This window comes from Alligator sinensis, unplaced genomic scaffold (assembly GCF_000455745.1).
Source record: "Alligator sinensis unplaced genomic scaffold, ASM45574v1 scaffold1581_1, whole genome shotgun sequence".
In the NCBI taxonomy this organism is placed as follows: Eukaryota; Metazoa; Chordata; order Crocodylia; family Alligatoridae; genus Alligator; species Alligator sinensis.
This window is the reverse complement of record NW_005842641.1, coordinates 457,025-473,309: the sequence shown is the minus strand read 5'-3', so window position 1 is coordinate 473,309 and position 16,285 is coordinate 457,025. Positions and strand designations below refer to the sequence as shown.

The window sequence follows — 16,285 nt, the reverse complement described above, 5'->3', positions numbered from 1 at the left end:
ACTGCACACCAGAATGAATGCACACTGGAAATCTATCAAAGACAGAAATACCCAATTACCTGTGGGGGCACATTTCTCACAAGAAAACCACTCTCTCTCTCCAATCTCTCAGTCCTGATCCTCAAAGGAAACTTACAAAACACTTCCCAGAGACGAGCCTATGAACTCCACTTCATCAGCCTCCTGGATACTAAAAATCATGGACTAAATATAGACATTGGATTTATGACACAATATAACCTGCCTGACATCTGGCTCCCCAGGTATCTCTCCACTTTCATCCCCCTTCTCTCCCCCCTGCTCGCCTGTGTCTCACCCATTGACTCCTCAATCTACATTTTCACTGACTACCTGTCTTGTATGCATACCAGCCCAGCCGCTGGCTTCTTTACTTTTCATTCCATCCAGGAAGAGCACACACCAACTGCTGAAACTTCCTTAGCCTGACGAAGGGTTTTTGAACCCGAAAGCTTGCTTAATAACTGTTCTCCAACCATTTGGGTTGGTCTAATAAAAGATATCAGATTCACCCAAGGAACCTTGTCTGCCTATGTCCTTAGTCCAACACGGCTACAACCTACACCCCTATAGAAATTAACTAATTCTTAGTTTTGGTCATTTCTCACATAATACTGTACTCTGTTATATCATACGTCTCTATGAATCAGATGTTAGGCTAGGTATACACCAGGAGTGCTTTGCCAGTACACCTATACCAGTTGATTTTACTAGCAAAGAGTTTTTAGTGTGCAAGCTGCTTATCCAAAAAAAGTATTTGATTAGGAAAGCTAATTCCAGCCCCCTTAATTGCCCCTCCAGAAGCAAAACAACCAGCACTGGTTTGAGCACTGACACGCTGGTACAAGCCACATTCACAGTAAGAGTGTTTTGCTAAATATGCTGTCAGTTACAAAACCCTCCTCATTGTACCTTTGAGTAACAGAGATAAGCTTCCAAAAGCTTTTAGTGTAAACACAAGACACTCTTTTTGAAGATGTCCAATGCTTTTACTGAAGCTCAAGAAGTGTTCCTGTTCATGCCAGCTACATGTGGCTGAATGATGCTAACACGGATCCTGGTTTTCTCCATTTAAAAATAGCATATTCTCGGATGAAAATTGCAAATTCACTGATAAACCCCCCAAAATCCATGATTAAAATGAAATACCACTGTATATATAGATATTAATTCAACACAATATTTTATTGATACATTTTAAAGCAATTTGGAAGCCTACCAATGCCTCAAATCACTATAATAAAATAAATTCTAAATACCTATAAATATTCGTATTTGATTTTGGGTTTTTTTTTTATCATGGAAAATTAGAGTGCCCCTGCCACCTTTGCTCACCAGGACACAGGTCTAGGACCCTCACACCCAGGCCACAGCCCCCCAGCCTTGCTGGTGGCCTCTCGCTCCCCAACCCACCACCCCCTGACTCTGCTGGTGCCCCTTGCCCCCCACCCACAGCCCCCCAGTCCTGCTAGAAATGGTCCCCAGCTGCCAGTGATATAGGGCCAGAGACCCAAGTCTGCAGCCCCCCACCCCCTGCAGTAGCACCGGAGCCTTGGCTACCACTTGTGGGAGGTGGCAGCTGCTGTGGCAGAGCAGAGTGAGGAGCCCAGCTTCCCCTCCCCTGTGGGTGGCATGGCCGGAACAGAGCCCATGATGGGGGTAGGTGCAGGCTGCTCACTGCAGGCTTGGGCTCCCGGTCCTGCTGCCCTCCCCTGCAGCCTCTGCAGCTCAGCAGATGGGACCTGGCATAGCAGGCCAGAGTGGGGCTGGACAGGGAAGCTCAATCACACTGCTGCGAGCCTGGCGCCACCATGGCGAAGCATCCCTGACCCACCCAGCAGCAGCAAGCAAGAGGAACAACTCTGTGCCACCACCCCCTGCTGCTGCCACACAGGCAGGGGCACTTCGCTGTGGCAGCGCAGGGCTCACAGTAGCAAGTAGTTTTCCTGCCCAGCCCTGCTCTGCCTTGCTGTGCTGGATCCTACTCACTGGGCTGCGGAGGTCCCAGGGGAAAGGGCAGCAGGGCAGGGATTCCAAGCTCACAATAGGCAGCGCGCACCTATCCTGCACACAGAGCGGGGGCGCTGTTGGGACCCAGAGGCTTTGGGGCCCAGCTTGATAGTACTGGCGCTTGGCAAAAGACAGGTGTCTGTGTTTGCTGCACGCTTATTCTTAGCTGCAACTAGGCGTAACCCAGCAGAAATCTGACAGACAGGTCACTCTGACCAACCCCTGGCAAAGGAAAAGAAGAAGTCTGGGAGTACCCTGATCTGATGACCAAAGTTGAAACAGGAACTGGGCTGACCAAAATACAAAATTTGGCTGGGGAGAAAAAGGGAAATTATCGATAGCAAAACTAACCCCTACCTAAGAATAAACTCACTTTTAGCTGCTGGAAAACTCCAGTTACAAATAGTCATATAAGGCAAGCAGAAATAGGCTCATTAATATGCATTGTAGGGAAGAACTTATGCTAATGTATTAATGATAATGCAGTAACGATAAGGTATATACAAGAACAAGAGTTGGAACCCCTCCTTGGAACACTCCTGAAGAAAGCACGAAGAGATCCTGTTACCAAGCCAAGATCCTGTCTCGGCATCAGATAGGGGAGCAGCCAGGAGTCCCCCAGACAAGACTTCACGGCCTGATCAACCAGTGAAGTTGCGTTCACAACATTTCAGGGTGGTGAGCATCTGCTTTGACTAACTACAAACCTAACATTTTTAAACTGCTATTGCCACTTCAGTTCTAATTAGAATTGTATCTGTTAGGGTTCAATAAACCTGCTTTTAGTTTAGGACAACCATGCCTTAGTCTCCTTGCCTGGTATAAGACCCATTATAGTGTCATAGGGATGCAACAGGGCATGATAAAAGCTAGCCCTACCCCTGCCCCCCAGACAAGCTGACTATGGTCCTGTCCCACTCTACGCCTGGGCCCTGCAGCAGCCGTGCATTCTGGCCCCGGGCTCGAACCCCCACACATGTCCCAGCTGGAAATAGCCCCAGCCCCAGCCCTGCCTTGCTTAACTCACTCACTGCCTCTTTATGGGCATCTCAATCCCCCTCCCCCCAACCCAGATTTACCTGCAGGAACTGCTCTCCAGGCTGCCTGGCAGCCACATGCATGTGTGAGCACACACATACACATGGCGCCCCCTGCCTGACCAGCCACCTCCCACTCCCCCTAGCCCAGGGGCAGGCAATTACTTTGAACAGAGGGCCGCTTAATGAGGTTTGGTGAGCTACTGAGAGCCGCATGGGTAGCCCCACCCCTTGACAGGTACCCTGCCCCCTGACTGCCACCTTGGGACTGGAAGCTCCACCCCTAGCCCCTGGCCTTTGCCACCAGAAGTCCCTCCCTTTGCCCTGCTTTTGGGAAGGGGGAGTTGCCATACTAGAACCAGAAAAAAAAACAAATCATACACTAGAAGTCAAACATCTACTATAACATTTTAATTTTATTACAAAAATATTTTTGTCATGATTTGTGTTTGTGTACTGTATATAGAGGTGATTGCATAATAACTAAAACATAAATTCTTAGTCTTTTATATTGTGTTGGGGGTGTGGTTAAGGATGATTATGTACAGTGGGGAGGGTGTATGGTGGGGTGTGTAGGGGTGCTTATGGTAGAGTGTGCGGGGGTGTGTAGGGGGATTTTATGAGAGGGTATGGCTGTATGTGGGGGGCATAGGGTATGTTGCGGGATTGTGTGGCATTTGTGGGGTGTGGGTGTGTGGCTCTGGAACACATTGTCCTCTCCTGCAGTCAATACTGGAGGGGTGTGTGTATGTGTACGTGCATGTGCGTGCATGGTTTGTAGGGTGTGAGTGGACCCTTTGCACACTCCCACCATGGTGCAGCAGCAGGTTGGGGCACTGGTGCCTGGCTCTAGCCAGTGTTGCACGTCACAGCAAGAAGAGCAGCCCCCGCTGGACCATTTCCTTCCCTGGCACTTTCTGTACTCGCAGGGCACAGGAGGGAAGCCCCAAGTGCTGGAGCCACTGCTTTACCCACCCCAGCCCACTCCAGTGCCTTGGGCTTCCTTCCTTTGCCCCATGCGTGCGGGGAATGCCAGGGAAACAAAACAGCTTGGCAGGGGCTGCACTCCTCACAGTGCTGGCTGATACCAGGAGTCAGGTGCCAGCGCTGAGTAGAGTACTCCCTTGCTGCTGCCCCCCACTGCCTGCCATGGTTGTGCACCATGGGGGCCCAACCCGAGCTCCACACTGCTGCCACCCACTTAGATGAGGGCTCTGTGCTCTGAGCCACCCAGCCCTAAACTCTGGGCTCCCATCCACAGCTTCTCTACCTGCTGCCCAAAGGGAGCAGGACCCTGGGGAAGCCTGCAGCAGCAGCCTGGCCCGGTGCTAGCGGGGCCCACCCTTCTGCCCATGAGGGAGGGAGTGAGGCATAATAGGATATGTTGGGGGCAGGTGCAGGCACCTTGCTTCCACCCTTGTGGGCAGAAGGGCTGGGCAGGGAACAATTTGTTGAGGGGCGCCGTGGGCTGGATGAAAGTGCCTAGCAGGCCAGATTCATGATAGGTAATGTGGTGTCTTTTACCTGAAGCAAGAAATGTTTTTTTGTATAGTTTATCTTATGCAACGAGTTTGTTGCGTTTCTAAACATCTGTACTTCTCTGACATTAGCATTTACATCTTAATTCTCAGAGATGTTGGTTCTCCCTAATTCTCTAATCCAGGGCTTTAACATGCAAGTAAGAGGAAATAAATTTTATTTTTCATTAGAACTCTGGATATTTGCTTCTCTTTACCTTTCTTCCTCCATAATGGAATCCTCTCTTCCCTGCGCCTCCTGTGTGTTTTCATACAGGAGTTTATGAGTTTCAATGAAATTCTTCTGCAAGGCAGACATCTGGGCCATTATCTTCTGACGATGCAGTCTGGCTGCTTCTGCCTTTCTTTTCCGCTCAGCCTTATCTTTGTCCTGAGTGCTCTGTGTCTTACCAAGAAACAAACAAAGAGAATATAAGCTAATAAAAATAACAATTAAACAATGACAAGAATTAGTCCGCAAAAGGTAGATATTTTAACTGCTCATACCAGATTTCCCAAAGAATCAGACACTGTGATGGTTAAAATAAATTAAATTTGAAAAGCCTAAAACCAAACTCAAAATATTACCCAGAAACACAAGGCATTAACAGAATACATTTATAGTTAAACAGATACTAAGCTACAACTGTATCGGAAACCTAGCTTTGCCTTTATTTACCTATTTAGACATCAGTTCAAGCTCCCAAGTTTTTATGTCTCCTGCAAAACTGAAGTGAAAATGACTAAAAGTATCAACAAAGCCAAATTCTTTTGAATCTTTGTATCCCTAATTAGCCAGGTAATTATAAGGTCTATCAATTTTATCTAGTCAGTACTGTATTTAGACAATACAAAACAAATAACGGTTTGACTTGCTAGTGGCTAGTGAAAATTGCAGGTGGGGGAGGTTATAGTAAATCCATGTTTCTCAGCCTTGTGAAATCTTTACCTTCTCCATAGTTAATATAAACAGAAGACCATTAAAGGCAAATTGACAAAAGCCAAACTGACAAGGCAAATACTAGTATACTAACTAGGCCATCTACCAACCCTTATGTCTCCACCTGTAGCCACAGAAAGCATACATTATTTATAACTATCTGCCAAAATAAACTTTGGCATGCAGCACAAGTTAATGCTAAGAAAAAAAGAGATTTCTTCTGCAATTCTTGAACACAGATTGTACAACAGCAAAAAGAGCAATGCTATGAATATTAATTAGAAATAAGTGAACAGTACAGGCTCAATATTCAGACTTGGATTTAACTAATTAAACAACAGTTTTTGGACATATGTCATTACTTAATGCCAGAAGTGGTATCCAATATGACTGCTTGCAGATATGGGGGAAAAAACCCCAACAACAACAAAACAGCGCTTTACTGGAAGAAGAACATCAGTTTGACCTGGCTCCTCAGTGTCTGTATAGATCAGGCACTTCAGTGAGGCTTTTTGGTGTTTTTATCTAATACCTGATTGAATCAATCAGCTATTAAAAGCGCCAAAAAGCCCACTGAAGCGCCCGATCTATACAGACATTGGGCAAGCCAGGTCAAACTAATGTAATGCCTCTTCTGGGCATGTGCTGCACTCAGTGCGGGGGTGTGCTGAGCTGAAAGTAAAGTGCTGTTTCCCACCCAACCCCCTGCAACATGTGCAAGCAGCCTATATGATCAAATAAACAAGTTTAGTCACTTGGGTTTGAAAATTGGACCTTAAAACTTCAAATGCAAAGATTCCTGTGGACTATGTCTCCGCAGAATTTTTTAGTTCCTTCTCTGTTATTACCTCATCACCTTTTGTAGCTTCTGATCTTGAGATAGTGGTTACTGTTGAAAAGCTGGACTTCTCTCTCAATCGTTTCACTGTGTCAAATGTCTGGGAATAGAGACTTAAGCATTAAAGAATAAATTGCGACCCCCTCTACGTCTGCTACACAGGCAAGACTGAAAGCTTATCATAGGATTTAATATATTTTGATAATTTGGGGTTGGTAAAAACTGTAGTAATAACCTAGGAAAGAAAACGCCTCTATTGAGGCAATAAAGGATCCCTACACCACTAATGTACCTCCAACTGAGATCTGGAGAACTCCTTCAGGTGTGAGAATATAGCCAGCTCCTCTGATCTACTAAGACCTTGGGCCTTTGTACGACTGCTAACAAGTAGTAATGGTTGTGATGACTGCATAAGGACATCTACCCAACAGGAAACAGATGGAGACTGCCACATTTCACACAGCTCACTGAGATGCCATCACACAGAAATACCTCTCAGTCACTACTGCTATGTGGATGATTTAAACTGTGGCGGCCAACCTGCAGCATGAATGCCATAAGTGGCATGTGTAGCTTCCATGTGTGGGACATGGCATAACAGGAAAGGGAAAAGCAGCATAGCAAGTGATAGGGCCAGAAGCAGAAAGCAAATTAGGAAATCAGACAGGTAGCACAGGGCTAAACGCAGAAAGCACAGGAGAAGATCAGACAGGGAGCAAAGGGCAAGAACCAGAAAGCAGAGTAGTAGACTGGATTGAGGCAGGGGATCAGTGTGGCACTCAGGGCAGAAGGGTGCAAGGCTAATCTGTGGCACACCTGTTAAAAAGCCTGGCCTCCACTGATTTAAATCATCCAATGCTCAACCTGGAAGGCTTTCCAGTTTATGATCAATTCCCAAATTGTATCTTTACATTTTCATTTGGTTCAATATTTTTTAAATATGACTAGAAATCTCAGAATTCTTTATGTTAAACCTTCTAAACTTAATTTACCTACTATTTTAAAGCTCTGCTGTGAATTTTAACACATTAATTTTCCACGGTAGCCATTTAATTTGGGAAGATTTATTGCAATTTTGAAAAAAAAATTGCAAACCTTCCACTACACTTGAGGTTTTAAAGCAAACAGCCCATAAAGACTTGCCAATTTTACTAATATAAAAAGATTTTAACCAAGCTTCTCTTTTTACCACTTTACACTGTAGAAAATATCTTGAATAACAAAGTTGTTCATATAAATAACATGGTTAATGAGCATTAATAATGCCACTACTGGATATTATTTACACAAAAATCTGACTTAAAATATTTTACATAGCAGCACTGGGCCTAATACTGGTCCTCACAAATTTTCAGCAACTAATAATGAGCTTTTCAACAGAGTAAGCTGTTCAAGATATTGCAGGTGTGAACGCTATCTAGTGGATTAGCTACAGCAGCCATTAAAACAATTTTAATGGTATTCTGAATTATTAAAACCAGATCACACTTGCCTTCTTCCTTGTTTACCTGCAGTATCCAGTTGATCATGTCCTTCTGTGCTTCTAACTGAGGAATTCCTTTCAGCTTTTCCAGAAGCATCACTATGTTCACAGCATTCAAGGCTGAGCTTCCCATTCCTTTACAGAAGAAGAAAATGTCAACTTGCAGAAATACCAACTAACTTCTCCACACATCTGCAGCTGTGAACAGGCTTTAATATATTGGCAAAACATATATTACACATTTACAGTTTTGCCTTCAGTTTTTCCCTCAATTCAGGACAGATACAATATAATCTTCGTTTTTGGTGCATCAAATACAGATAACACTAATTTAGATTCCTTTCAGAAGCAAAAGTGCAGACAAAACAAACCTGGCTGCCAGATCTATGCTCCAGGGCTTCTGTTTTTATAACTCAGAAACTTAGACTTTATATATTCCAATTGTGTGTGCCCTTTTCTGTCATAATATGTAGTCATCATTCCAATTTTCCTGATCACAAAACAAGTGCAAGCTGTTTATTTTTAAAATACCATTCATATTTGCATGTTCATCCCTTCTTAAGAAATTATTTCATTCCCCTTCTCTGCTTCCTAATAACCTTATGAAGAAGCAGACACTTAACTGTCTTCAATCAGTTGGCAGCAGGATCACTTCAACATCCCTCTTTAAGCAGAAGCAAATACCTATTCCTAATCTCACTTCCCTACTCCTGTTTTGCAGCAGTATTCTGGCAGACTCAAGCTTAGTTTCTTAATTCTTTGATGAAAATAAACAAAGAATAAATCTTTCCTGACCAGGATGGCTTAATTTTTCCTTAGAAGTTAGTGCTGACTTTATAGAATAAAGTTAGCTTAATTTATTCTCCTCTCCAAAGGTAAAAAACATACTTGATGCTTTGTGATAGAAGTCAAAGGTCACTTCTTCCTCTGGAGCCTTCCCTAGCTGCTGTTTCTCTTCCAGCAAGCCCAGAGAAAGGAGATGAAGTACCTGGAAAAGATGAAAATGAAATCTCAATTGCTACTGGGCTGCTGCAAAATTGGAACATATTGATAAAACTACCAGATACAAAGGAGTACATCACAAAATATTCTGATAAAACAGTTAGCATCAAAAAGTGCAAAAAACACACCTAAAAAACATGGTAACTGTGCAAGTATCTCTAACGAGATATATTGTTGATAAATTATTTAAATTTAACCAATTCTCATGTATTTCGCATCAGCCATGTATGAGTTGCTGATATGGGTCTACCCATATCAACTAGCAACTATCAGATAAAGTAATAAAGTAAATTATGCATCCCTCTAATGGTGGGAACCCTAGAGCAGCGTTTCTCAACCCGTGGGTGGTAAGACTATTTCAAAGGGTCACAAGCTGCAGCAGGGCAGAGGGGTGACAGGAAGGCACCTGCCCCTTTCAGTGGGGGAGCAGGGGAGAGCTGCATAGCCAAACTGGTGGCACTGGGGCTGGAAGACGCTGCTTGGGGCGGGGGGGGCGCCATGACCAGGCTGTATGGCACAGCATGCCCAGACCATGGCCAGCCAGGGGGGAGGAGGAGGAGGAGGAGGAGGAGTCACAGGCCTCTCTTCCCTCTGGTCTGTGCAGTGGCCAGACACTCCACTGCCACCCACATGAGCCGGAGTCACCACAACCACTGCATTCCGGCCTGAGCAGAACAGGGGCAGGTAGGGGGCCCTCTAGCAGTGCTAGGGGGAGGGCAGCCAGGGGGCTGCAGGGTAGGAGGGACACTAACATGGCCCAGGGGGCAGGGGACTGGGGGTCAGATACTGGCAGGGCCACAGGGGTGTGAGTTAGGACAGGCCATGGATCTTTGCAAATAGGTCCCGGTAAGGAAAAAGTTGAGAAAGACTGCACTAGAGCAGTGTTTCTCAACCAGAGAGACGAAGGTTGTACAGGTGGGACTTCAACTCATTGCCCGATTGAAAAAATCAAAGCTGTTTGCACTTCAGATAGATAAATCAACAGATATCTTGAACAGTGCAAAAGTGGGGTTTTGTTTTTATCATGGTGGGACATGGCTTTTTCACAAAATGGTTGGTGGGATGTAAAGTACAAAAGGTTGAGAACCACTGTGCTAGAAGACAGAAAAAAGCAGGTGCTGATAGTAGATAGCTGGGTTTGTGATGTCTAGAAGGACCACATAGTGACTTGGCCAGCCAGGTGCAAAAGCAGTGGACTTTAAGAGGGGTGTTAATAGACTGCTATCGGGTGCTAGGGAAGAGCTAGTCCATGCAGGTACCAATGACACAGGGAAGTGTAGAAAGGTCCTGGAAACTAAATTTTAGGCAGGAGGTTAAAGTCAAGGGCCTCCACAGTAGCATTTTCTGAAATGATTCCAGTTCCATGTGCAGGGCCAGAAAGACAGGTGGAGCTTCCAAGTCTCAATGTGCCAAAGAGAAAATGGTATAGGGAGAAGGAGTTTAGGTCTTTCAAGAAAGAGGAACCTTTTGGGAAGGAGGAGTCTGCACAGAAAGGATGGGCTCCAACTGAACCAGAATAAAACTAGACTGCTGGCACTAAACAGATATTTTTCTGTAGCGCTTGGGCCACGTTTGTAAACTACAGATTCCTTGCATGCCTGTACATTCACATTTTGTAATGCTACAAATGTAACAGCTGTCTGCATCCATCCTGAGGGACAATTCAAATTAAACTATGTAATTAAGGATTTGTTTCTGATATTGTTAATTGCTACTGTAAATTGCATTTAAATTTTATAAGAGAGGAGGCATATCATTAGAAACACATCACTGGTCAACATAGTTTTTAAAACAGGCTTTTGGGGCAAAAAGGATACCATATTTGTAAAAGTAAAAATTCCTGTTTGAATATTCATAATCACACAAGAATGTTTTTGATACCAATAGTTAATACAGAAAGCATTTCATGGGGAAAATAAAAATACTAGACGTACCATTTGGATCATAGCTTCTGTCCATAAGTGGGTCTCCAGTTCTACCACTCTTTGAAGGATGGTCCTGAGGATATGCATCATGACATCACAGTTCATAATTTTTACCACATTACTGAATGCAGGGCTGAATTCTGGAGGAGGTGGAGGTGGTAATGCTAGAAAAGACCCATACACAGATATCTTAGTAACTTTTTAATCTCTCCCAAAAGCCTGAAGGCAAGTGGAGAAAACAAATGCAGTGCTACTTACTGAAAAAGAGAATCCGTGTAATTCAGTTGGTGATCAAGTTTCCCCTACTTACCTGGATTTGTGAGTACTCCTCTAAATCATGTATTTTTACAGTAATTCATCTCAAATTTTATGAAAAGCACTAGGAGTCTGTCTACATTGCTTTTCTGATGAGCACAGGAGCAATGCCTACAATCACACCCAGCCCTGCAGCCGCATGTACCAAAACCCAGAAATTAGGCAAGACGGTTGGTTTCACATGGTCCTGAGCCCAGGTACCTGCTATCAGGCACGGTCTTAAGCATGCTTCTGGGCAGCACTGGGCAGAACCAAGTAATCGTGCTTCTCAGAGGTGGTCCTGGGCTTGTCATAGAGGCAGCACAGACATGTGTAAGGGCAGCCTTGAACATGCCAGTAGAAAAATACATCTTACCTCTGAGACATGGTGGGTGAACCAATATTTTTTAAATTAAATGTCCTAAATATATGAAATCCAGCTTCTGAAAGGCCATTAGTTAAACGTGTTGACTATAAAAAGTCCCATAAAACCATACAGCAGACAACATATACAGCTAACAAATAAATAAATACTTAAGTAAGTCACTGAAAACCCTCAAGACAGGCAGCCATTTGTTCATGAAATAGCACCAGCCATTTGCCAAATCCCACTGATTTCAATTAAAGGCACTACTTGGGTCTATTTAAGCATGCTAGTAAATTTGTGGGGGAAAAGCCTACTCTAATTTTTCCCACCTTTTTAGTATTGGTTACACTGTAACTTGGAGCACTAGCTCAGCCACTTCTCAGCTCACTGCTCTATATTAAGGGAGGTTAAACTGCTCTTCAGGGTACTTTGCCTATAAGACAAACCTTGAAACTGCCAGGACCTACCCTGCTTTAGGGGGACCAAAAGCACAGATTATCACATTGGTTGAAAGACCAGATGGATTAACTACTTACCCCACATGCTTAACAGTTTTCTGATCATCAAATGTCTCCCATAGTGATTTACACTATGTTTTTCTGTACCCTGGCTAAAGTGTGGGCCCTTTGAGAGGTAAAATGTTGTCAAATGCATAAAAACAAAAACTGGAAAAAAGTAATGCCGACCTGCCCTTGCCACCAGCCTGATTTTCCCATTACAGTGATTTTGGAAATTAACTTGCAACTGAAGGATGCACAAAATTTACAAAGAATGCAATTCCTAAGTTTGCTGTATCCCTTCAAACCACACTGGGTAGGTCTACACATGCACTGTAGGGGTGTGTGAAACAGGCCATATTCAATTTGGATTCAGCCCGAATCAGGGACAGCGATTCGATTAGTTGATTCAGATCACTATCCCGATTCGATTCAGTTGAATCCAAATCTGAAGATTTGATACTGATTCGGAGAATCAGCAATTCGGCCATAGACACATCTTTAAATGTTTTGTCTTCTACATACCTCAAGGTACCAGGCATGACTTGTGAACACTGCAATGCTGGGGTAGCACAGGAGCGCGGGGGGCTCCCCTTGCATGCTCGGCGGCAAACAAGGAAGGGGACCAGAAGTACTTCTGGTCCACATCAGGGTCTGCTGCCAACTGCACTGGGGGACCCCCCAGTACCCTTCAGCTCAGGATCAGCTATAGGGGAACCCCAGGTGCTCCCCCCGCCCCCAGGAAGCACCAGTTGCCAAGCAGGAGGGGGTCAACACACTCTCCGGCAGACCCAGAAGTGGACTGGAAGTGCTTCTGGTCCACTTCTGGGTCTGCTACCAAGTGTGCTGGGGAGCCCTCTGTACTCCTGTGGGACACTCCATCCGCCCAGCATCCCAGCACTCATGAGCTGCCTGGTACCTTGAGGTATGTAGAAAAAACATTTAAAACTCTGTCTGTCTGAATCATCAAATCTTTCTGAATCTCCCCAATTTGGAGGGGTTAAAGGATCTACTGATTCAATTTGGATTCAGAGATTTGGCCACTGAATCAGACCGAATTGAATCAGTGACCAAAGCTTCGCACAGCCCTAGTGTACTGGACTGTGCAGTAATAACTGCGCAATCCTGATGCGCATGGGTTTTTTCCCATGCTACTGCACAATAACGTTGGCGTCAGGGTTTGGGTCCACCAACACTACATCGCGGTAGGAATGAGCTATGGCAACACAGTATCGCATGTAGATGAGCCCACTGTAATTCTTCCCCCCTCCAAGTCAGTACTTCTCAGTAGAAGGGATCCTAAAACACATCACAAGCATGACTTGGAAATAATTTCCTCTGCATCTGATACAGAATAGAAAAATGCAGTGCTGTTGAAGAGCACACAACAGTAAAGTACAGTTTAAAACAGAGGTGTCAAATATATGGCCTGCAGGCTGGATCCAGCCCATGGTGCTGTTCTATCTGGCCCACAAGGCTACTGGAAGTTGGGGGGTGTGACAAATGTATGGTCTGCTGCTGAATTTGGGGCCCCCAGGACATAGCCATCAGTGGCAAGTGGGTTACACAGCCTTCACTTGTCTGGTGGTTACTTGATCCACCATCGCTGATGGACCCACTGTAGCTGCCACTGGCCCTGCAGATCTAGCCTGCATGGAGCCCTGTGGCCTAGATCTGGGTCCTGGTTTGGGCCCAGGGTGAGTTTCACATCTCTGGATTAAAGAATAATATATCCACCTGAATGCACAGAGGCAAGGAGGAATGTGAAGATCTCAGTCATAAATTAATTAGAAATTATCAAGTGCACTCCAATACTCTTCAATTAATGTTTGTAACATGAATAGCAATGACTGAGGCAAAAAGGAGGTTAAGTAAGCAAAGAGAAGATAGTTTGAAAGTTTTCTAAGTTCTTGCTATACAGAGTCTGTGACTTTATTTATTTATTACCAGGGATCCAAGTTTTCTGCTCCCCATGGAAAAACACTGATTGTCATTTTAAGGGGAAAAATACAGATTTTCTCCTCTAAAGCAGAAAAACACAGGAAATGGCAGGTTTCCTCTCATAAGCTGGTAGAGTTCCAGCTTGCAAGGGCCGGGGGGGCAGAGATCAGGAGGAGGGTGATCAGGAAGGGAGCATCACGTGCATGTGTGCGCAAACACATGCATGTGTCAGCCAGGCAGCATGGAGAGCAGTTCTTGCAGCTCCCAGCAGGTAAGTCTGTTGGTGGGGGAAAAGGGGGTGGAACTGAGGCCCCCACAGTGAGGGAGAGAATTGGACAGGGCTGGGGGTGCTGTCCAGCTGGGGCAGTGCATGGGGCCTGGGATCTGGGTGGGAATGCACAGCTGCAGGACCCAGCTGGGGAACAGGACAGGGGGGCTGGCTCCCCACCACTGCATGTACTCTGGGGGGGGAGCATGGGGCACATGCCCCCCACAAATTAGTGTGTGGGGCAGGGGCAGATGCAGGCTGGCAGCTGCAGGCTCAGGGCTCCCCACCCTGCCGCCCTGCCCCTGGGGGTCTCCACAGCCCAGCAGGCGGATCCCAGCACGGTAGGGCAGAGAGGCTTAGTTCTGCCGCTGGGAGCCTCACGTCGCCACAGCATGTTACCCCCTGCCTGCCCAGCAACAAGGGTGGTGGCACAAAGTTGTGCCTCCCACTGCTGCCGGGCCACCAGGGAGTGCCTTGCCATGGCCGCTTGGGGCTCCTGGTAGCAGCATGATACCTCTTCGCCCCAGCGTCTTGCCTGCTGGGCAGTGGAGACCCCCAGGGGAAGGGCAACAAGGTGGGAAGCCCTGAGCCTGCAGCCACCAGGCCACATCTGTCTCCCTCCCGGGGGGGGGGTGCTGCTGCCAAGGTCTGCTACCAGGTCCACTAGGGGGCTGCAGACCCGGGTCCCTGGCCCCATAATCCTGACAACTGGGGGTGTCCTGCAGCAGGGCTGGGGAGGGGTCAGGAGGCCATGGGTTGTGAGTGAGAGGCACTGGCAGGGCCAAGGGGCTGTGGGTTGGAGTGAGGGGAACCAGGAGGGGATGGAGGGCTGCAGGTTGAGAGTGAGGGGAACCAGTAGGACTGGGGGATGGGAGGCTGTGGGTGGGGAGTGAGGGGCACTGGCAGGGCCAGGAGGCTGTGGGTGGCGAGTGAAAGGTAATGGCATGGGCAGGGCACCAGCATATCAGGGCTGCTCATCACCACAAAGCAGTGGGGGAGGACAACCACAGGTGGACTTCCACTCTGATTTTCCATGATAAAAAACCCAAAATCAAATTCCTAAATTTATAGGTATTTATAATTGTATTATGGTGACTGAGGTGCTGGTAGGTTTCTAAATTGTAAATATATCAATAAAACATTGTGTTCAACTGATTATAGAGATAGATATAGAAATAGATATAGTGACATTTCATTTAACAATGGAAAAATGTGAATTTTAGGTTTTTTAATCAGAGAATTTGCCCTTTTTAGACAGAAAGCCAGGATCTCTGTTTATTAGACATAAATTCCACCAGTCCTAATGCAGGCTCAAGGAAGCGTGCAGTAACGGAACAAAACCACTTACAAAAGAACAGAGACTATTAAAATAAAATGTTAAATAACTTCCTTCCCTCTCCCCTGCTCCAAAAAAAATCTCAGCTTAGCTTTGCTTGCTAAATGTCTGCCCAAATAGGGAAGGTCTTACAGAACTTCCAGAAGATGTCCAGGCTCAGGTTCTGACAGGCCTTAGGGGGAGCTGAGGAGTGACAACCAATAACGACCTCCCGTGTTTTCAACAGGCGAGTCTGGCACATTTATGGTACTTGCAGTAGGAGGTTTCTTTTGACTGACCTCAGAGATCACAATGGGGCATAAGACAGAAGGCAGCCCCTTAGGCTGTAGAGCCCAGATCATTTAGGGACTTACAGGTCAGTAACAGCACTTTGAATTGTTTCCAGAAAACTACTGGAAGCTACTGCAATTACAAAGTACTGGAGTTATGTGCCCCTGGTAATGCATCCCCATCAGAAGGCACAGCACTGCACTCTGCAACAGCTGCAGTTTCCAGACAGATGTCAAGGGCAGCACCAGGTAAAGTGCTCTACAGTAGTCTAAGCCTGATGTTATGGATGATGATGGCCAGACCCAAATCTTTTTAGAAAGCAGATTTTATGGCGCTTTAAGCTGCAGTTCTCCACAGCATATCTACAAATGGTGGCAGCAGGCAGTACAACCATCTGTACATGGCAACAAAGTCTTAGTTTTATTCCAAAGGAACCAACTACTAGGAAGAAAAGTTACTTTTGTCCCTTTCATCTGCTGAGACTATTAGGAAGGCCCTGTAATTTTCGTATCAAGTTTTATGCTTTGCCTAAGAAATTAAAC

The 16,285-nt window shown here is 45.7% G+C and overlaps 1 protein-coding gene and 1 long non-coding RNA gene across 3 annotated transcripts in view; one reads left to right on the top strand and one right to left on the bottom strand.

Moving 5' to 3' along the window:
* UBR1 (ubiquitin protein ligase E3 component n-recognin 1) overlaps nucleotides 1-16,285 on the bottom strand; it is a 125,435-nt gene that overhangs the window by 46,780 nt on the left and 62,370 nt on the right. For both annotated transcript variants that reach the window (XM_025215332.1, XM_014524626.2), the window contains exons 25-29: nucleotides 10,780-10,934; nucleotides 8,732-8,831; nucleotides 7,869-7,978; nucleotides 6,371-6,460; nucleotides 4,801-4,988 (exon numbers count right to left, since the gene is read on the bottom strand). In XM_025215332.1, the coding sequence (XP_025071117.1) occupies nucleotides 4,801-4,988; nucleotides 6,371-6,460; nucleotides 7,869-7,978; nucleotides 8,732-8,831; nucleotides 10,780-10,934 (643 nt within the window). The remainder of the gene's footprint in view (nucleotides 1-4,800; nucleotides 4,989-6,370; nucleotides 6,461-7,868; nucleotides 7,979-8,731; nucleotides 8,832-10,779; nucleotides 10,935-16,285) is intronic.
* LOC112551877 overlaps nucleotides 14,103-16,285 on the top strand; it is a 36,894-nt gene continuing 34,711 nt past the window's right edge. Inside the window, exons 1-2 of the long non-coding RNA XR_003096212.1 lie at nucleotides 14,103-14,140; nucleotides 15,859-15,991. This is a non-coding gene — a long non-coding RNA (uncharacterized LOC112551877). The remainder of the gene's footprint in view (nucleotides 14,141-15,858; nucleotides 15,992-16,285) is intronic.